At 35.1% G+C, this 22,476-nt stretch overlaps 1 protein-coding gene across 1 annotated transcript in view; it reads left to right on the top strand.

Annotated features, from left to right (window-relative positions):
- CFAP47 (cilia and flagella associated protein 47) overlaps positions 1-22,476 on the top strand; it is a gene marked incomplete at both ends in the record, with an annotated part of 263,453 nt that overhangs the window by 124,811 nt on the left and 116,166 nt on the right. Inside the window, 5 exon segments of the mRNA XM_079549119.1 lie at positions 363-559; positions 2,259-2,402; positions 3,571-3,744; positions 14,555-14,666; positions 21,224-21,361. Of these exon segments, the coding sequence (XP_079405245.1) occupies positions 363-559; positions 2,259-2,402; positions 3,571-3,744; positions 14,555-14,666; positions 21,224-21,361 (765 nt within the window).

Here is a 22,476-nt window from a genome sequence, read left to right as displayed (position 1 = left end):
ATTGTTGACTAAAGTATTCAGTAGTATCTAGTGTACTTTTTTGATATCTACAAAAGTTCTTATACAATAAACTTTTCTACTGAATCTGTTAGGTTTAATAAATCTTTTTAAAAAAATTATGTCTGTGTGTAGCTAAAGAAAATAGAAAATAGTATTTGAATGTTTAAATATACCTTTATTTTAGGAAAATTAAAATTCTGATAATAGTGATAATATTTCTAAGATTCCATTGTTCATTTCAAATTATTTTATGTACTGCTAGGAGGAAGCTTCTACCATTTGCTGTAACTCTTCCCAAATCCTGTGCGTAAATTCCATGTTTTGCAACACTGCACTGTATTGTTTTGTTTGTTTGTTTTTAGGCAGAACTGATGCAGTTGAGCTTCCTATAAAATTCATTCCTCCGGGTCCTGGTTGCTACCACTGTCAGATTCTCCTGAAGTCCTCACGGGATATTCGTGTCTATGTGATTAAATGTGTAGTGAATACAGATGATGTTGAAGCAGAGATTGAATTTCTAACTCCAGCTTACCAGGCAGTGATTCAGAATATTCCAATAGTAAGTTCACTTTACTGTGACAAACTAAATTAAGATTCAGGAGTTTAAAAAGTGAACTCTTGATCAATACAGTTAAAACTTCATATTGCAAAATCCACAAAAGCATTTAAATACTGACTGGGAGTATAATTAATTGAAGTCCATATTAGACATAATATAGAGCTTATTGGGAAAATTTGGCAGTTTCTGACAGTTCTTAGAGTAAAGATACCAAGGGAAACTTTGAAGATGCATCAAGGGAGGGTCAGGTTGGGTGTTAGGACAATTTTCTTCAGCAGAGGATGGTCAGGCCTTGTAACACTCTCCCCAGGGCAATGGTGATGTCATCAAACTGCCACAGTTCAAGCAGTGTTCAAAGACTGATGACCTGCTAGTTTTAGAACTATTCAGGCTCATTTTTGAAAGGATAGAGTTGTTCCTGATGTGGGTAAAATAATGCACGAGAAGAGGAATGATCTGTCATCTTTTTCTCACCTTCATTTTATCTTCACCATGAGGATAATGAGATAAATTACTTTTTTACTTTCATGCTTTTTACCAAAGATGTTGCAATTATTATTATTACAGAATTGGAGATCACAGTAATAGTATTTTGAAAAAACAAGGCACTGTATGAATCTCAAATTTCCAAACAGGCATTTGTGCTCAACTACTATGAAATTTACTTGTTAACAACTAAGTAACTTTATTCTTGTATATTAATCCAAGCCTAGATACATGATATTGCAGATCTCATGCCATGCTAGTAAATTAGCTCTGATGACCATAGTTGGTGGTATTTTTTATTTCTAAGGCTGAGATACCTGAGTTTAAGAGACTTTCAAAGATGAAAGCCAGAATTGGAATGGGTATAGTCTCTATTCTCCAAAATCCAAATCTTACCTCTGGCATTTATCTTCATTCTGTGCCAAAGGATTACTTCATTTTTTTCATTGAATAGACCAATCTTCTCTGTTTTGACAAGGCTGATATTAGCTCTTGAGTTCAGTTTATTTTCTCTTTTCAGATTGATATTTATTTTTTTGCAGACTGGACTCTCGGTTGCCTGAATAGGATTATTGAAATACGAAGTCCACAAACATTTATTACAAAATATCTCACTTCCTGCCATAATCAAGCAGTCCTGTGATATGTCTATATGCAAGACAAAACATGTTTCTAAAACTGCGTTTCATAGTACCTAGCATAACCATTCTTTAAAATAGATCAGTCTCTTGAAAAACCAATTTCTGAGAAAACAGGGCTGTAAATACTCCTTTGGGAGACAGTCTTTAATTAGAAAGTGAGGCTGGTCCTGTAGTGCAGTAAGTGGCAAAATGAGGCAATATGTGTTAGTACACCGCATCAACACTTTTAAGAGATTTGCTAGTGTTATCAACAGATGCAAAAGAAATACGATTTTGTCAGGCATTAAGCAGAACCTTAAAGATGCATGTACATGTTTTAATGTTACTTCTAAATTCCATCTTGACCTTTGGCTATATCATGAATTTTTATCTAACGAGTCTTGTTGACAGTATTGATGCTGATAGTATTGCCAGTTTTCCTGGAATAAGGGATTTAGAAGGTGCTCTGTTCCAGTAGTTTGGGAAAGAAAGAGAACCATGCTCTGATTTGATTATCACTGAGAGTAAAAGCTGAAATGCATATTAAGAACTTTAAAAACATAATCTAATTTATGTCTTTACTTTTATTTCAGAGAAACGTGTCTAGCCAGGACTGGAAACTTGAAGCAGTTTTGGAAGGACAGGGCTTTTCAGGCCCTCCTTCAATAAGTGTGGGTCTAGGTGAAATAGCTCTGTATCCTCTCACGTTCAAGCCAATTGCTGAGTGCTTAACAACGGTAAGAAGGAAATTAGTTTGAAAGCATTTGAAAAGAAAGCTTTTTTAAATAACATTTATGCCAGACTTCAGCTTATGAAAGTGCTTAATCAACTGCTAACATTAAGCTTTTGCTTGAGAGATTTTGTGAATTAGTCAGAAATTTAAAGTTTGCTATTAGCTGAAGGAAAAAAAACCAAAAGGATCCAACTTTACCAAACTTAAAAGTTGATAGATAGATTTCCCCTTCACTCCTTACTGTTTTTTCCTTTATTTACTCTTCTATCAAACCCTCAGTTTCAATGAATTGACTAGTTATTCCACAGAGATTCTGAGTTCTGACCAGAAAAATGTATATTGTGTTAATCGGAATTTAAATACATATTTTAAATTTTATTTCATAAGAATAAAGTAGTAGTATTGAGCATTTTTCACTACAACATACATGAAATTTGTTGACAGTGCCCTGCTGTATCATAAAATAATTTGTTACAAGTTAAGCTACTTCTTAGAAGTGGCTTTTGCCATCATAGTAATTACTATTCTGAATGCTAAAACTGAAGAGGAGAGACTATGATACCTTTAAAAAGAAGCAGTACACATATTTTTTACTTATACAATAGCTGAGACTTTGTCTGCAGGATGCAATTTAAATTTGTGGATTGCCAGAGACAAAAACAAATTATTCCATGAAAGATTAGTAATCCATCTACATAAATTGCCTACAAAATGTAATGCATTTTGGTAATCCAGTATTATAAAAGTATTAAAAGCCAAAAACTCTGAGTCCTTTGATAACTAATAATCGTGAAGAACATTTTAGCTGAAGGACAGATTAGGTGATTGAGAAAAATTATATTTTTTGTGAGGATTGGGAATGGATGAGAATGTATTTTCTTGGGTGTTACATTTGCTTTCCAGGAAGGGGCCAAGAAGTATAAAATCTGGGATTGTGAAGGCTTTATTTTGTTAAAGTTAATGATTTAGAGAAATTAAGAAGAAAAACATTGTTTCGTTAATTTTCTTCTGTTTAACAGAATAATTTACATAAGAGGTAGGAAACTTATCTGAAATCTTTCCTGAACATTTACTTTGTTGCCTGGATTTGATAATGATAGACTGAAGCAGTTGATTTGGCTGCCAAATGAGACTTTTACGGTGCTGAAACTTTTATTCTTTCTTCATCATAGGGAAGGCTTATTCTTCAAAATACTACAGGTGGCATTGAAAGCATCTTTAACCTTAAGGGAATTGGGAAGAAACCTCTGGCACAGGATCATATTGTAATAGATTGCCAAGTGAGACAAGTTACTCAACAACTACTGTGGGTGCCCAATTATACCAAGAGCAGGTTAACATACAAGGTAAACTTTTGCAATAATGTGACAACTGTTTTTCTATGCATAGGCCTAAAGATTGTGTATTGCAATAGCCAATATTACTGCCATTGCTGATATGCTATTAACATTCATGTATCCATGTATGTATCCAAACACATCAGAAATAACACTCTGTTCATTAACTAGTCATTCCTCCTCCAATGGTTTGAAACCAGTGGCCAATTTCATTGTTTAAGAAATCAAAGAAATGGTTTGAGAATACAGTGTTCCTGAAGTCTTTATGAAGCACTGAAATTTTACAGAAATTAACAAAATTATTATCCATCTGTGGGAAAGTTGGGCAATATGCACTCATTATAGATCTGTTACTAATAACCTGCTGGCCTGGCCAGTCAGGGCTTGCAGCTCCTGGAAACATTAGGGCAATTAGTGTCTTTTGCCAAGATATTGTTTCAGGGATGCTAGAGGAAGCTGGGAATACTTTGTGCATTTTCTGTTGGGAAAGAAAATTAGAAGGAAATAAATAACTGGAATTGTTGAAAGATAGTGGGTCATGGAGAAGATGGAATAGGGGGTGCAGAGCTGTTTGTGAGGAGGAGCACAACATATAAATACATAGAAAATACTAATTTTTTTTTTTTAGTTTCCGTGATCAAAAAGATATTTTTTTGTATATAACTTATACAAACTCTGTTATGTCATTTAAATCTAGAGCAGATATAACCTGTATACTCTGTTTATTTAGTATTTTCATATATAAATATGTGCTTTTGAATTTTTTTTTAGATGGAGAGAATGGGGAGAATGTAGACTCATAGATAAATCTGACTAGTTAACTACTGTGGATTTGTGAAATGAATGATCTTCTGTTTTCTGTCTTTTTGTTATTATAAAAAACTACTCCCTTACTCCAAATTGCAGTTATCAGTAGAGAGCGTTCTTCACCTTATTTTGTAAACAGAAATTGTGTGTATATGAGTGGCAGTGTTCTATTTTGATCTGATGGGAATTCATGACACTACGAAATCCTTCTTCAAACTTTCTCCTGTCTCCAGTTTTACACTATTAAAGGAAAAATTTGAATCACAGAGTGGCTTGATTTGGGAGGGACCTTAGAGATCACCTAGTTACTCAGAATCTTCAAACTATGAGACTGATTAACTTAAATTTACGTTAAATAAAATTTACATACTATAAAATGGAACTTCAGGATTCTACATTTGACTCTACTATTTAACCCGCAACACAAAGTAGAAAATATATTTTTGTGCATCACCAGCTTTGACATTTTTCTTTTCAAGAATCCTAGCTTTTTAGATGTGAATGCATTTACATTGCTAATACATTCGTACTTTTTTATCCAAAAGAAGTAAATGTTTTTGAAAGTTGGCAGCACTATTTCCTCTGGTTTTCCATTTTGTGTGAACTCAGTGTATTTTGTGCCAGTGAAAGACACTCAGATATCAAACTTCAAATGAATGCATTAAAATTATTCACCATGTGTCTTTTTCAGAAAAGCAGCATTAGATTGTTTTATGACAACTGTAGATATTTTAGAGTGAGGTGAGCCTAACTGAATGAAGCTAGCTACTTGTAGAGTGGTCTCTGGGTAGCACATATTAGCTGTTGTTATTTTTGGTTGCTTATTTGTTTCAAGGGGTTTATGTTTGTTTTGGTTTTACTTCTCTGAAGTACCACTTGACAGTACAATCATTTCTAATGAGAAGATCCAGGGAAGTTAGCCTCTGTCACATCAATTAAAACTTTTAGGCTCCATCTCAGAGTGTTCTCTTTTAGACAATGGCCTTTTGGGAGAGAAGTATTAAGGTCAGCTACAAAAAAAATCCATGCTTAAACACATTAATGAGGGTGAATAATATATTTTCTGTATGTTACAGTTTTACTCAGAAATAGCTACAAAACTGCTGTTGAAGGAAAGTAAGCTGGGAAACAGCATGATTAAAAAACAGGTGTTTGGAGTCTGTGTTCTCAAAAAAAACAAACAATACTTACACTTCCAGTACTCACTGGCAGTTGTCATGTAGTATCTCGTGCTACTGTTTAGAGTGAAGATCATTTTCTCAATTTTAAATTCAAAAAAGTTGGTCTTTAAATTAGAATATAATCAGTTATTCCAGAACATGATCACCATTATGTATTGTTATTAGGATAAAGGGGAAAGCCTCCTTTAGAAGGCAATTGTGACCAACAGACTTTTTTGGAAATGCAAAATAAGGACTATTTATTAATCCAGAAGCATATAACAAAAAGGGCAATGGATAAAAGAGGAGCGGATGCATTAAACAATTAACTTAATAAAAGCTCATTTTAGCATTATTATTTCATTATAATATTAATTACTCTCTGTATATGTTGCCAATTTCTCAGTAATTATTGTTTAAATCAAATAACTTGAACATAAACAACAGCACTATTGCACAAGTGGCTGTTGAAAATGGAAGGTAAGTTTAAGAGAAGGGAGAGGGAAAATTTATTCCTTTTACTCCATTAAGAAGGCCCTCTTCTCTCTGAATACTAGATGCTTTTACTGTATCTGATACATATACACAACTCACTTCTGGAGCAGCAGTAATATATGGGCTGTTCATCTGTGCAACCACTGGTATGTATCAAGAGAGTCGTGAATGGAATAAGTGCCTTTGGAAAGAGCTGGTTTTGTATCTCTGTCAATCTATCTTTAAAATGCTAAGCAAAATATTTTCAGTAGCTGCAATGTTTTCCATTATTAAAAAGACGATTTCCATAGAATCATAGAATGATTTGGGTTGGAAGGGATTATCTAGATTATCTTTAAGATTATCTAGTTCCAACTCCTCTGCTGTCAACAGGGACACCACCGTCTAAACCAGGCTGCTCAAAGTCCCATCCAGCCTGGCCTTGAATGCCTCTAGGGTAGGGGCATCTGCAATCTCTCTGGGCAACCTGTGCCAGTGTCTCACTGCCCTCACAGTAATTAATTTCTTCCTAATATATAGTCTAAATCTACCCTTTTCCAGTTTAAAACCATTTCTCCTTGTCCTGTCACTACATGCCATTATAAAATGGCTTTCCTATTGGCCCCCTTCAGGTACTGGTAGGCATAAGGTCCCCACTGTAGCCTTCTCTTCTCTAGGCTGAAGAGCCTCAGCTCTCTCAGCCTGTCCCCATAGGGGAGGTGCTCCAGTCTGCTGATCATCTTTGCGGCCCTCCTCTGTATCTACTCCAGTAACTGCATGTCCTTGTGCTGGGGGCTACCGAATTGGATGCAGTGCACCAGGTGGGGTCTCATGAGAGCAGAGTAGAGGGGCAGAATCACCTCCCCTGACCTGCTAGTCACTCTTCTCTTGAACCTAGAATACAACTGGGCAGCAAGTGCACATTGTTGGCTCATGCTGAATCTTTCACCAATTGATGCTTCCAAGTCCTTCTCCTCAGGGCTGCTCTCAAGCCACTCTCTGCCCAACCTGTATCTGTGCTTGAGATAGCCCTGATCCAGATGCAGAACCTTGTACTTGGCCTTCTTGAACTTCACGGCATGGGCCCACCACTCAAGCCAGTTCAGTTCTCTCTGGATAGCACATCTCTTCCCTCTAGTGTGTTAATTGCACCACTCAGCTTGGTATCGTCTGCAGTCTTGCTGAGGTTGCTCTTGAGCTCACTGTCCTACAAAGATGTTAAATAACACCTGTCCTAACACTGATCCCTGAGGAATGCCACTTGGCACCGGACCCCATTTGGACACTAAGCCATTGACCACAACTCTCTTAGTGTGACCATCCAGCCAATTCATTATCCAGCAAGTGGTCCATCCATCAAATAATGCAGGACAGTGTCAAATGCTTTGCACAAGTGCAGGTAGATGACGTCAGTTTCTCTTCATTTATCCACTGGTGGTGTAACTCCATCATAAAAGGCCACCAGGTTTCTCAGGCATGTCTTCCCCTTGGTGAAGCTATGTTGATTTACAACCAATCACTTCATCTTCATTTACTGTGTGCTTCAGTAGAGCATTCAGGAAGATCTGCTCCATGATCTTGCCAGGCATAGAGGTGAGACCGGTTGGCCTGTAGTTCCCTGAGTCTTCTTTTTGTCCCTTCTTGAAAATGGGGATTATATTTCCCCTTTTCCAATCACCAAACTGCCATAACCTTTCAAATATGATGGATAGCAGCTTGGCAACTTCATCTGCCAATTCCCTCAGAACCCATGGATGGATCTTGTCGGGTCTTATGGTCTTGTGTACCTTCAGGTTTTTTAGATGGTCTCAAACCTCATCTTCACATACAGCAGGGAGATCTACCATCTCCAAGTTTTTACCATTGCTTTTTGCAAGATGTGCCTAGAGCCCTTGCTAGTGAAGACTGAGGCAAAGAAGTCATTGAACATCTCAGCCTTCTCCGTATCCCTCATCACCAGGTTTCCAGTTTCTTTCTGGAGAGGACCCACATCCTCACTGACTGTACGTTTCCTTGAAAAAATGAGAAAATTTTATGAACCGTTTGCTACAGATTGAAATACTGCCACTGAGCTCTCCATGGCCTGATCAACAAAATATTAAAACAAATAGACTTCCACATTATTAACTTACCAGTGTGTCTGAAAAAGCATAGCAAGAGCACTCATAAAGAATTTTTGCACGTAAATTGTTAGCTGGAGAGCATATATTTATCTGATGCTGAATTAATATAGGATTAGTGATTGCATTGTAAATGGACTTTAATGGCTGTAAAATTAGATTCAAGTCAACCTATAAGTGTAGGAAGCATGAAGTAGTACTATAAAATCTAATCTGGCAGTCTCATGACAAAATTTTTTAAGCCATTTTCTTTTGATTTTTATATAAAACTGTCTACTTGATATAAATAAGAGAAGGATGTGTTGATGTTGCTTCTAACAACACCTTTGACAGTAACTTTAGTTATAAAGGTGCTTAATTCATTCAAGGCTTGGTCTTGCAGTAAAAAATAACAAACAGCATACCTGTTTTTTCTTAGCACTGTGCAAAATAGATGTCATTAAAGTAAACTCTGTAGAGGAATTCAAGAGTCAGTTAACTAGCCTTTTGGGTAATAGCTTATACAAACTGTTAGTAATATCAAAAAGTATGGTAGAATAAATATATAATCAAAAACTATACAATCTCCTTTACCTCAGTGCTTTTTTTTTCTTCTCTATATATCCATTCCAGATCATTCCAGTGTTAATTGAACACTGGAACAATGAAACATTCAGAATGTAACAGGTCTCTCAATAAAATGAAATAATATACTACTAAACCTTTGGGCTTTGTCTTGTTTGGCTCTTTATGTGTGATTCCCAAAGAATACATTCCATGCAAGTCAGGTAACTTCACTGCTGAAGGTCCAATACACTCATCAGATATCTTTTCTTTAAGTACAACAAGGAAATGTGTCTATCCCATAACAATTCTACTTTAATCTGTCCTAATTTCAATCAATTTGTTTTCCACATTGCCTCCCAGCACTTCTGTAACAGATTTCACCTCAGACGCAGCATTCTTCACAGCAGTGAGGAATGATACAAAAATATTAATAGCTGTGTTTGTTGGCAGCATTTGTTCTAGTTTCTAGTTATGAACTAGCTTCTAGTTATGAAATAATTTGTTCAAGTAAGGATGTGATAAAGTCCTAGGTGTGGCATGTTTGTTTAGATGGGATTGTGGTCTTGACAAGTTTGCCTGGCTGAATTGTATCTTGACTGTGTAGCATTCTTGATAGCCTCAGGCTTCATCTGTACAGGCAAGAATTCTTTGAGATATATACTTAGTGAAACAGACAGGTATTTTATTTCAGTGTTGCATCATGCTGGTGGAAAATGGAAATTAATGCAAGAATTAAATTCCTAATAATTTAGGAATTTAGAACATGTTTACTAAAAAAGAATGAGGGAAAGTAATGGGAGCATCTTTGGAAACATCTTTTATTCCTGAAACAGTATTGAAAAAAGTCTGTTTTTCAGATAAATCAGTGACTGTTGCAGCCCCAGGTTTACCCTAGTGTCAGGGAGCATTAACTTTTAATATTTAAGCATTTTTAAAAGGATCTTAGAAACAATTATTACAGTGAAACTTGGAACAGACTGCTGTCTAGCACTATGCAATGAGATAGTGGAATTTCAGTATATTTGGTTAAATTCTGTACATCTTTTCACAACTTTGGCTTGAAATGTCTGCTGACATTTTAAAAGTTGTACATATTTCAGTTATTCTGTACTGGAAAATTGTATCTTCACAGCAATTTTGAAGAATAACTTTCTACTCCTATTCATCTTGATTAGTAATATTGCAGCTTTGGAAGATAATATAAAAATCCATGACTAATAAATTAATTTTAGAAATTTTAGCCCTAAAAATCTGCTCAATTTATGCTTTATCTCTGTGTGCAAATAATGACTTGGCATGTAAAATGCTGGAAGATTCTATCCTTTAAAAATAGAATCCTTGGAGATGAGTTGATTTGAGCAAACTTACAGCAGTACCAAAAAAACTGCAGTAATAACTTAGATTTCAGTTTCATAGTGAGATTGTACAATTCTTATTTTCTGTAGTGGTGGTAAAAGAATGGAACATATGTTGTGTGGATTTGAAGAAATTTGTAGTTACTGAAAGCCAGCAGACCTTCACTGGAATAACTGTAGTGATTACATGATAAAAGCATTTTTATTTTTTTATTTTTTTTTAAAGTTCTGAAAGTTCTGTTCTGTCTCAGTAATTTCTGTTATTTCTTACTTGATTTATTTTGTTGAAAGACTGGGTAGTGCTGAAGTATTTTGTTAACAACAGTCTTACACACTTAAACAAGATAAATAGTTTCTTTTTTTTGTGTGGTTTCAGTCAAATCTTCTACATTGTTTTTAAGAAGTGAAAGAAATAATTTTTAGCCTTTTAAACTCCTTTTATATTTTGTTTATTTAATTACATTTAGTGATATGGTGGAGCTTGGGATTATACATTTTTCTAAAGGACTTCATAAATATTTTTAAAATTGTTATTTATTATTTGTTACATTATTTCCTGATTTATGTGAAAGACTTATTATTAAATGTGGTAATTATTGCAAAATATCTATATGTATTTGCAAAAGGGTTTAATTTATACATAAACTCTCTGAAGAAAAAGGGCATTATTTTTTTGAAGATGACAGATCTGATAGAAAGCATGGATAAACATTGAAGAGGTATTTTTTCTTTTCTGGTCTTGTCCCTTAGGTCACCTGATGTATTTTCCAATGGTTATGGAAAGGAATGTTAGAAAGATTTACAAGATTAACAGTGAAGATTTAAAAGACAGTGTAGCTAAGATTTTTGACAGTAGAATGCTCACTGATTTATGAAAGTCATCAATGTTATCTAGATTGCAGGTTCTTTAAACTGATCTACAGACTTCTTCCTATCTTCCTACTACCTACAAAAACTAAGGAAGTCTGCCTGTGTCCTTCCAGCAGGGGATGGGGAGAACATGGGTAGTGTGCAATCTCATTTATTTGCAGCCCCTGTTCTCTTACAAAAATTTCACACGCATTAAAGTATGTCTCATATATGTAGGTTGCTCTGAATGTAATGCTTCCTATTTCTTTCCATAGAAACTATGACAGATAAAAAGAACACTATAACAATATCTGACAAAGAAATTTCTCAGGTATAAGACTCAGTTTTTCCGCACAGCCACCAACGTTACCTATACATTTTCACAAGCAATGGACAAGTGCCTGCATATTGCACTTGTAAGAATCTGCACAACCAAAGGTGACCCATTGTTACCAGTTCTGAAATATAACACCAACCTCCTTGCTGTGCTCACATCCACTGTTTGGTCTCCATAAATGCTCAGCAAGTATTAATTAATATCAGTGGGTGCCATTTTTTCTGCATGGAGAAATTCAGTGACACACCTCTGCTTCGTCCGCACTTCCATGTCATGCACCATTTATCAGACTGTCTCTCTGCTGCCATCTGTTGCAGCACAACAAAATGTAATGTAATACAAGTGCAAAGGCTCAGCTTTTACTGCCATACCACCAACATCTGACCCTGGCACTGTGGGCCAACATCATAAAATAGGAGGCATTACTTTCAAAGCATCACTTGGACGTTACTATCTTCACTGTGAGCTGAAATAAGCGTAATCCATAAATGTAGGATGACTCTTGATTTGTTGTTTATCTTTTATGAAGTACACACTTCATCCTGAGTGTGTAGTATGCCCTCTTCTTTTTTTTTTTCTGTGATTTCTTTTTGTCAGTAGTTAAAGATTTCTTTTTTTAAGTGTTACTTCAACAAAGCTTTGCACCATTCTCTTTCAGGCTCAGAGTTTTTGTTGATAGTCTGTTTTCCTGTTCTTTCTTGTTGTTAGACATCTAACATCCATCTTGAATTGTGAATTTGTTGGGAAAGAGAAAGGTTATTGTCTCACAGATTTGTTCAGTTTTCTTCTTTTTGCTTGGAATAGATGTCCCAAATTCTATTAGCATTTGAACAAAGTCCTTATTTTTATTTTAGTAATTTATTTTCATTCAGATCCTTAAGCTCTCTAGGAAAAACCTCTCTCTTTTCTGGATATTCTTTTGTGCTCTGCATGCCATCACCAATTTTTGGAATGAGTCTCTAGTTTATTTATTATCAATACTGATACTGATAATATCAGTTTGGTCTCCTGTCTTCCAGTCCTCTTTTGCCTTTTTTTCATCATAACTACCCATGATCACAGAACACTCTCCTGTTCCTCTCAGACTTCAATCCATAAGAAATTATATTTTCACCTCTTCTCTTCCTGAATTGACTGCATGCCTGATTGCATTCCTTCATCTGCTACTACTTACTGATTTATTCTGTTTTCTAATGACAGAAATTATTTCATATTTATGTTGTTCTTTGGCAAATTGATCTTTAATTTATAATACTCAATTTCTGCAGCATATTGTCTGAAATAATTTGATTTTAAATATTTAGATAAAAGAAAATTCCTTCTGATGGTACAGAATGCATGCAGAATTGCCTCACTGAGCATTGTAAAATGCGTCTCATTCATACTAGAATATTAATATTTTGTATAAGTTCATTTGTCACAAGACTGAAGAATTATTTTAAAAAGAATATAGAATCATAGGATAAGGAAAAGTCCAAATAAAATATCATTCTATAGTTGACAGTTTTTCCGTGACTTTCAATACTCTATTCTGATTGTTAGATTTTTCTAGATAATGACTACTTGAAAAATATAGCTTTATTTTCCAACTGTCCTTGTTATGTCATACTTTTCTGAAAAGTATTATATTATATAAATAGCTCAAAGAAGGAAAGCCCTTGAGAAGTCAATATAAACTTGGTATTTTTTTCCTAAAGAAAATATGAGTAGAGAAAATATTTTGACTAAAAAGAAAAAAGGATTAAAAAAAAAAAAAGTGGTCCATGCTTTTCATGCTTTTATTGTTGCAATGGAGATCTTTGCAGAATTCAGGTCATTCAATTCAACACTTAACAGTCTGGCTGTTACCATTAATGAAATATAATCTGGTTAAAAAAAACTAAAGTGTTTTTAACTTAAATAGTGATTTTGCTTAAAATTCACCTAAACAGCAGAAGGAGTTCTGTTTTTTAGTGTAATAGGAAATTATAGCATGCTACAGTAATGCTTCATATCCTGAAAATACTTTTTAAAGAACTCCATGTCTGGAAAATCCTCACTTGTAGTCAGATGTTCAATGCAGAAATAGCAGTGTCAATTTAAAACACTGTCACCAAAACCAAGTTGCTCCAGTGAAAAAGGTAACCAAATAGGGAATTTAAGCAGAACCATTCATGCAGTCCATTTGCTGTCTTTCTGAAAAACTACTAAATAGGCCAGATTATCATTAACTGCGGTTTATCATGCCTCGTACTTAAATTTCTGATCAATGAGAATTTGATCATAGAGTCTTTCTGTAGTAAAACAGTAAGGCATAAAGAAATGAGATACAATTAAAAATACTCTCAGTCCACATTTCTGTAATAATTATAGTTTAAAAAAATCTGAAATTTAGTGTAAGAAAATTGCACCAGTAATTTAATTGTTCAGATAGTTGCTACAAATGACACTGCATAAATGTAATATCACTTAATTGATGCAATTGATGTTAAAACAACACTCAGATTTTGCTTTGCTCCATAAATGTAGATCAGAAGTGTTGAAGTTCACTGTTACACTTCTAAAGAAAATGTATGTAAAATATTTATGTCATTACTAACTGAGTTACTGTACTTGAGTTTACTTGGTATAGTCTCTGTCTGCTATATCACAGAATCACAGAATTGTAGGGGTTGGAAGGGACCTCCAGAGATCATCGAGTCCAACCCCCCTGCCAAAGCAGGTTCCCTACAGCAGGTCGCACAGGTAGGCATCCAGGCAGGTCTTGAACATCTCCAGAGAAGGAGACTCCACCACCTCCCTGGGCAGCCTGTTCCAGTGCTCCGTCACCTCACTGTAAAGAAGTTCCTGCGCACATTTGTGTGGAACTTCCTATGCTGCAGCTTATGTCCATTTCCCCTTGTCCTGTCTCCACGTACCACTGAAAAGAGACTGGCCTCACCACTGTGGCCCGCACATCTCAGATATTTATAAACCTGGATTAGATCCCCTCATCATACATGATGATGTATGTGATGCTGTCTCTTACTATAGGTATTCATTTAGTATGTATAAAGACTAGGACTTTCCAATAGCAGATTTTATATCATATGCTACATTTCAAAGCAAGTAAAATGGATAGTTTTGTCTACAGTGTTCATATCATAGTAACTTGCTTTTGGTTGTTCATTCTTTTTGTATTCTTTTTACCAGGTATCTTCAGATCTTTCAATGGTGAGTGGTGCATCAGTTCTTACTGTGGATCCAGATGACATAGTTCCTTACAGTTTGAGTATATCTCCATGGAGGCGAGGAGTATTTCAAGGTAAAATGTAGAACTCCAGTATACAAAATCCCTGTGAATTAAAGACCAAGTCTGTTTACATTTAGTGCTTTCTGTTCAATGTGACCTTTTTTTTCCTGAAAGTAACACTGTAATTAGCTGGTGATACTGATTTTTAATCTGGGTCATACTTTTAGTTGTGAAGATGTTACTGCTAAAAATGTGGTTGACTACTTCAAAAATGCCAACATTTGTGGAACTTTATGTCTTTAATTGGTCCCATGGAAATTGTTATTATAGGAATTTGTGTGTTTGAATTATCAAGAAGTGCACTTTCCAGAAAATGTTGAATAGTGTAGCTCTCTAAGCACTACTAGAGCCAATAATTTAAAATTTGATTATTTCCTTTGATTAAAGTTCAATTTGTTGCCTAGAGGGTGCAAGAGTGAATGCACAGAATGTACATTACTAAAATTAACTGCAAATAATTTGCATCAGCCCATGTTTATACTGATACTCCTATGAAACGATATTAAGATTCTTGCAGGCTTTAACTAACATCAGTGTGTCTTATTTAATATTTTTCTTGAATATATTTTTAAATGCATATGTCTTTAAATATTTCAGACTTAGTCATTTAATCATTTTCAAATGCTAACTAATATTTCTACAATTCTACTTTCTCATTCTTTACATCATAATATAAGAAGCACAATGAGAACGAGGTTGTACAATCATACTTCTAAGAACAGGAATTGTGGCACTTAGCAGCTTTTATAAAGTGTGAGGAAGGAAATTATGAGAACAGAGGAGATCATATTTTCCTTAAAATAACAGAATAATGCTTAGGAAACCTAGATTTAGTCTACTTCTTAAACAAAAGGATTCTAAATATTGGGCAAATATCTCAATCGAGAATGCTCAGTGTATAATCTTGACTTTCTGGTTTACTAATTGCAAATTTCTTCTGATAACTTTTTGAAAAGTTGAGATTAATGACTGCTGGTTTCCCAACATCAAAAAATAATTATCTTGTCTTCAGGAATGCAAATCTAGTTTATTATTTTGACTATTACAGTCTCTGATATGTAAAACATAGGTTATTGTGGCTATAGGTTAATAGCATCTCAATATGCAGATGATGAAAATTTATAGGTCTCTCTGAAAGTACTATTTTCTATATATTGCCATGGAAACTACAGCAGATACAAAGAGCACAATAATTCTATTTGATAGAGAAAATTTTCAGATACAAAACACTACTTTTCAACACAGTCACCACCACGAGTCACCACCATTATTTCACCAGCAATGAGCTAGAGCCAGCATGCTGCGCTTATACAAATCTGTACCAGAGAAGGCAACCCTGCTGCTGTTGCCACTGCTGAAATGCAGCACCTATTGTCTCACTGTGCTCACATCCATTGTTTGGTCTCCATCAGTGTTCAGCAAGTGCTAATGAATGTCAATGGATGCAGTTTTTTCTGAATTCAGTGACAGACTGTTGCTTCATCCACACTTCCATTTCAAACATCACCTGTCACACTGCTGCTCTGCTGCTATCTGTCACACAACAGCAAAATGTAATGGTATTGGTGGGAAGGTTCAATCTCTATGGCCATACTACCAACATCCACCTCAAGCATTGCCTAACATCATGAAACAGGAGGCATTACTTTCGTAACAGAGCTTTTAAATACTTGCAACAAAGCTTGGTGTAGTGCCACAGGAAAACTTCTGTACTTCTTCCTTAGACTGTAGCCTTGAGAAAAAATTCAGTTTCTCTGAGTTGGAGCCAGCTTTCAATTGAATTTTTGACCATCAGAATTAGTCACAAGGAAATACTGAGTGTACATTATACTTTAACAATGCTTTTTCCTTAGGCTTTAAAGATTTAGGGTTATTCTTACTTACGGCTTAGCAAACGTACAGTTCTTTTGTAAGTCTGGAAAGCTTCAGTATAAGAGATTCCAAGTGATCTATCATATAGTAGTTTAACGGCAGCTGGTAAAAGCCATGCCTTCAAAGAGATGGCATACTTGAACCGTCATCTCCTCTGTTCTGTCATTCCTAACTCCTGTCACAATGGTTTCCATTGTACTTGGAAGTATTACATGTTCACTAAGAGAGAAAGTGAACAGTCAGTGTCTCTAACCTGACAGAAAAGTTAATAGCTCCAAAGCTGGGTAGTCATATATGCTCTTTTTATTTTTTTTTCGGGGAACAGTTCATATATTTTATGCTGTAAAATAATGACAGGAGGCTGAAGTGAGTTTATGAAAGAGATAGGGCCCAATATCTGCCGTTCAACCTCTGGCTCAATGGTTGCTTTAATCACTACCTGAAAAAATCACATTCATTTTTCCCGTGGAGCAGAGGCAGTTTCAGTTACATCATAGAAATTTGTAAATGTATTCAAATCATTCAGCTGTTGTCTGGCAGTGGGGAAGAAAGGCCCCTGTTGTGGATTTGAAAGGCAGAAGCTGATTTTGCTCTCCAGTGTTAGGTGTAATATAAACTACCAAATGTCCCATATAAGGTGACACAATCTAGAAACTGCTTACTAGTTTGGGGACTCAAGTACAATGGAAGTCAGTCTGCTTCCAATCGTGCAATTGTGAGAAGTCGTATTTGTTCCCCAAAGCAGAATTTTTACTTTCATGGAAACTTGTGTATGCAAATGTTTGAACTGAGAGAAATAAGAATTTTTGGCTCTTGTAGGAATTTTCAGTTGCTGTGAAGTGTGAGGATCACAGATTGAATGTGAGTGATTCAATTGGTAATTAATTAGGATTCAGGAATCTTAGTACTTCCTAGCTGCAAAATACTACAGGTGACATTAAATACTCCAAAATAATGATACTCTTTTTCAGTTTGGTGAATTTGTTTGGAGGGAAATATGTTGAATATTGAGGATATAAACAACGCTCAAAAGAAATCTATATAGTGAAATCTTATCCTGTGAGGAAAAAAGAACAGCTAGTTGAATATTTAGTTGAAGACTTCGTGATAGAACTGTTGAATGTTTTCAAGTTTAGAACTCTCCAAATTGTATGTATAAAACTTTGTAACCTTGGTATTCTTTAATGATGTTTTTGTCATATTAAATTGCAATTTCATAAAGGAACTTTTGCCATAGAAATTGTTGTACTGAGCAAATGGTTTTTCTCTTTCCTTTCTATTCAAAGTCTTTTTCATTACAAAATTATGTAGCAGCACAATTATACTTATTTTGCTTCCCTTTTTGCTCTCTTATGATTGCTAAGTAAAAAATGGGCCTACTTCTTTTTAAAAGTCCATTTGAAGGGTTTCAGTAGAGAGCTACTATTTTGTGCTACAGCTAGTTTGTAGCTATGTGACAGATTTTTAACATAGAAATAATAACTAATAAACATTTTGTGGAATGTTCTTGCACCAAATAAAATTGTTCAGCAATCTGTTTCCTAGGTAATAAAGCAATTTCTTTTAAGTCTGATAAAGCGCCTTCTACATATTACTTTATCTTTTATTTAAATCTATTTCTTTCTTTCCACAGAATATCCAGAAGAGACCAAAGCTCATAGTACTTTATTGTTTCTTTTGCAAAAAAATCACAACCATGTCTGTGTTCTTTTGTATGTAACAATTAACTAGCCCGTAGAAAGGAGCCTTCTAGTTTTATGAATCACTTTTCCTTTATTTTTGAAGTATGCATCACCTGATTAAAAAAAAAAAAAAAGTCAATTTCTTTCTGTTGGATGGAATTCTCCATGTTTAGAATTGTGTTCCATACACTAAGTATTCTTTTCATAGTATGCTTTAAAAATCGTCAACTATGGTATTTCAACAATTTTCCTTGCGATATAATACATGTGACAGAGAAATTGGAACTAGAAGGAAGCCACTAGAAGGAAGAAAAAACAAACCGATGTTTTGCTTTGCAGCATCAGTGTGCCATAAATATACAAGAAATTATCGTATTGAAGAAGTGTAAGCCACAGTAGGCTTTGTAGGATGACAGAGTGCACAGAGGCATAGACTGACAAAAGACTAAGAATTCACGAATCAAAGCAAGAAGCTTATGTAATATATGAGCCAAGCTTATGCTGAATTTTTGTGTTAAATCTTTACTATTTGTTGCAGTGTTTCTGCACATTTCCAGTCTATTTCTTAGTAGTTGATAGATTGCTAAGGATTTTTTTGTGTTGTATAGAGCACTTTTTCCTAGCCTGCGAGCACTTTTTGATTAGAATTTTTGATAGCCCCTGATTTGAATAAGCTCCTATATTTATGTAGTATCAGCTATTTTAATCTCCTGTAATAGTGATCGTTGCATTGCACCACTCATTTCTGAACCAGGAGAGCATTTTCCTTACCACAATATTGTACATATTTGGAAAACAATCAGTCTTAAAGACTAAAGTCACCCAGAGCATGTTACTGATAAGGATGGTACTTTCTGTACATGATTTAATATTAATACACTTCCTTGTTATTTGCAGTTTTTTATCAACAGTTGTTTTCTTTTTTTTTTTCCCTGATAAAAAAACTGAAATAGCTTTGAGCCAGTCATAAACACTTTCACGTCTATGAAAGTGATGGACAATTTATGAATATTTTAAAGTTAGCAGATAAATGCAGTATGAAAATGCAGGCCATCTACAGTGAATCTGGTTATATTTTATTTAAATACATGGACAGATATAATCGAGAACCCTGCAGAAATCTGAATACTACATCAATCCAGTTACCTTTAGTGATCAAGACTTTGCCCTCAATTTTATTAATTCTGGTTGAGATCTGTTTTCTGCAAGGAAAGAAAGCTGAATGTTGACAATTACAGCACAATTCTTCACTGATTTATCAATTATGCCACTGCTGGTTTATTTGCACAGTGGTTGACCAATTTAAGTGTTTGCAGTTATTATACTTCTACCACTTCTTCAAATATTCTTCAGCATTAACAATTTACAGTTCTGGAATTTCTTAAACATTCCAAGATTTGTCACAGAGAGATACTCAGAATTCTTCAGTCAATGGTTTCAGAGCTTTTGAGTTCACGTTTAGCACAGAGCTAAATAGGTTTGTTTGTTTTTCCATACTCCTACTTAGGGATGAAATTAAAACTTCTAAGCCCTGAACACTTGTCTCTCTCTCTCAAGTGCACATATGCACAGTATAATATTCTCAAATACATTGTGAATGGAAGAAAGGACTGTAAGAAAGAAATTGATTATATTTTAAAATGAAGTGAAAAAAAAAACCACTAAGGAGGTTTTAAGACGTATGAATTTAGTTTATTTCAGCATGTACTCAAATATTTTAATCAAGTTTAAAACTATAGCTTGACTTCTTTTTGCTCATTTCTTTATAGTTAATGGCATCTCAAGTATATTAATCCTTAGGATCAGAATGAAAATTAATTATAAAATTCATATTTTCTCTTGCACTTTTTTCCTTCTTAATACTGTGCTGTATTAGACCAAAATCGTACTAGGTTTATTTATTAAGGTGTGAAATAGATTAGCTTATCAATGTTTTTCATAAGATCCATTAGATATTAGCACCATCAAAATATGTTATCCTACATCAATATTTATATAAATTGAGTAATTTCTGCAGACTTTATTCCTTGGAGCTTTCTGCAATTATTTCTTAAACTGCATTTATACATATACTTTCTCTTTGAAACCTTTTAAAAAATATTCAATACTTTCTTAAAATAGCAATCACCGTCAAACTTTTAAAATACCAATTCTGGCTTCAGTAAAGTGATTGTTTTTAGACATTTAGAGAAAATATATATTTTTTTGTGTGTGTGTTTTGTTTTGTTTTGTTTTCCCATTGGGTAGCATAGATTTTATTAACAAAGGAATTAAATCTGGAAATTTAATATTTAATTTAAAATTACATAGTTTTTTCCTCTGGATTTAAGTACACACTTTCTTCTCTCTCCTTCTCCTTGTTCTCTTCCTCTTCCCCCACCTCTTTCTTTTCTCTTATTTATGCCTCTTTCCTTTCTCCCCTTTCTTCTCTCTTCACTTCTCTCTTCTCTGTTCCTCCTTCATCCTCATGTACTATTGAAAGAACTCTAACTGAGGCAATTTTGTAAAAAATCGATCTCCTTAAATGCAGTGAAACATGGAAGGATTTTTATGAATGCAGCCTTCTGCAAAAGTGTTTGAATAAGATAAATGTCAAGGACTGTAAATAACCCTGATATAAGCTGTTATATGTTCAGGAATATTGATCAGTTCCCAATGGTATAGTCGTGGTGGATTTCTGAGCCAGATATTGTGACTAGTGAGGTGCTATCTCTGTTCCTCACTGCTATCCCCTTCTCAGGCCCTATGTAAACCCTTCTTGGCTTGGTCTGGGGCTTCTCCTCTTCCCTTTGACTTCTTTAACCATCTTCTGAAGCTTAAAATGCATGTCAGCACCTTTCTTTTTATGCACCTGCAGACAGGTAACATAAACTCAGCTACTATTTCTGCTCCTCTAATGTGTCAAATGCCAAATAGTTTTGTAAACATAATCTGCAACTTCTCTGTGCTTAGGTGTCTGGCATTTTATTTTATAAAGCTGGGCCCCAGCTAATATCTGTTATCTATTTGTTTTAGGTGTAATTTCATTTGTTGCTGAAGATGAAGACCAACAGCAGTCACAACATAATAGCTCGTTGGAAAGGACAGATAGTGAACTGGCATTTAAGAAATGGTCAACAAAGACACCACAGACTATTGGTGCAGCAAATGCAGGTATTATTGTTGTGGATGAGTTAATGCATTTGTGAGAACTTGTATGTTTATTTATTTATCTATCTATTTATTTACTTATTTTACACTTATTTTTATAAAACTGTGTCACGGAGTTGACCAGATCAATCTATGTCCGTGACAGGGGCGACAGGCCTCTGCCCTCCCCCCCCACCCCAGTCCCACAAAAATGGGGAGGAAGGAAGGGAGGAAAAGAGCAGTGGCACCAATCTATGGAGGAAAACTTATTTTACTATAATATTGGAATACAAGATAGCACAATATATACAATTTAATTGAAATTGAGATTAATGAATCAGACAAGATGAGAGAGAGAGAGAGAGAGAGAGTTCCCGGAACCGAGTCAAACCTGAAAAGGCTTGGAACGGCTAGGAAAGCACCCTCCAGCACCCACTGCCAGGCAGCAAGAGAGCGCCCCCCCCACCCGGAAGGGCCAGATCCCGTGACTTCTGTAACATACAGGGATAGGTACTTGGAATTGGGGCAGTGATACTTTAATGCCCCGTATACTACATGATGTTTTGATGTGGAATACTGAAACCCAGAAACAAAAAACAAAACAAAAACAAAAACATAGAACCATGACATTCCACCCCTTATTCTACATCGTTACATCATGCTTGAAATTTATACACATATATATACAAACAAACAAAAAATGATTAAAATGCATTACTCACACATGGCTATATATATATATATATATACATAGAATTACTGACTGCACTCCCCTGGCATCAAGTTTCCTTGTGGTACACACTGAACATCCCCATTCTTCTGCATCACCCACCAAGTGGATCCTGGTCCCTGGGCAAAAACTGTACCACGGAGAGGTTTGCCCTTTCCAGAAGCTGGAAGAACCCAAACTGCCTTTCCTAACATGTTCTTTACATGTACAACAGGGACTTTATCTCCCTCTACGGTATGTAGGGAACTGGATTGGTTAGGACCATCACGATTGATAGATCCTCTGGTATTGACTAACCAGGTAGCTTCTGCTAAATGCTTCTCCCAGTGTTTAAATGTTCCGCCACCCAATGCTTTTAGCATCGTTTTTAACAATCCATTGTATCGTTCAATTTTACCAGAGGCTGGTG

This window comes from Tetrao urogallus (genome assembly GCF_951394365.1).
Source record: "Tetrao urogallus genome assembly, chromosome: 1".
Taxonomy (NCBI): domain Eukaryota; kingdom Metazoa; phylum Chordata; class Aves; order Galliformes; family Phasianidae; genus Tetrao; species Tetrao urogallus.
This window is presented reverse-complemented; position numbering and strand designations above follow the sequence as displayed.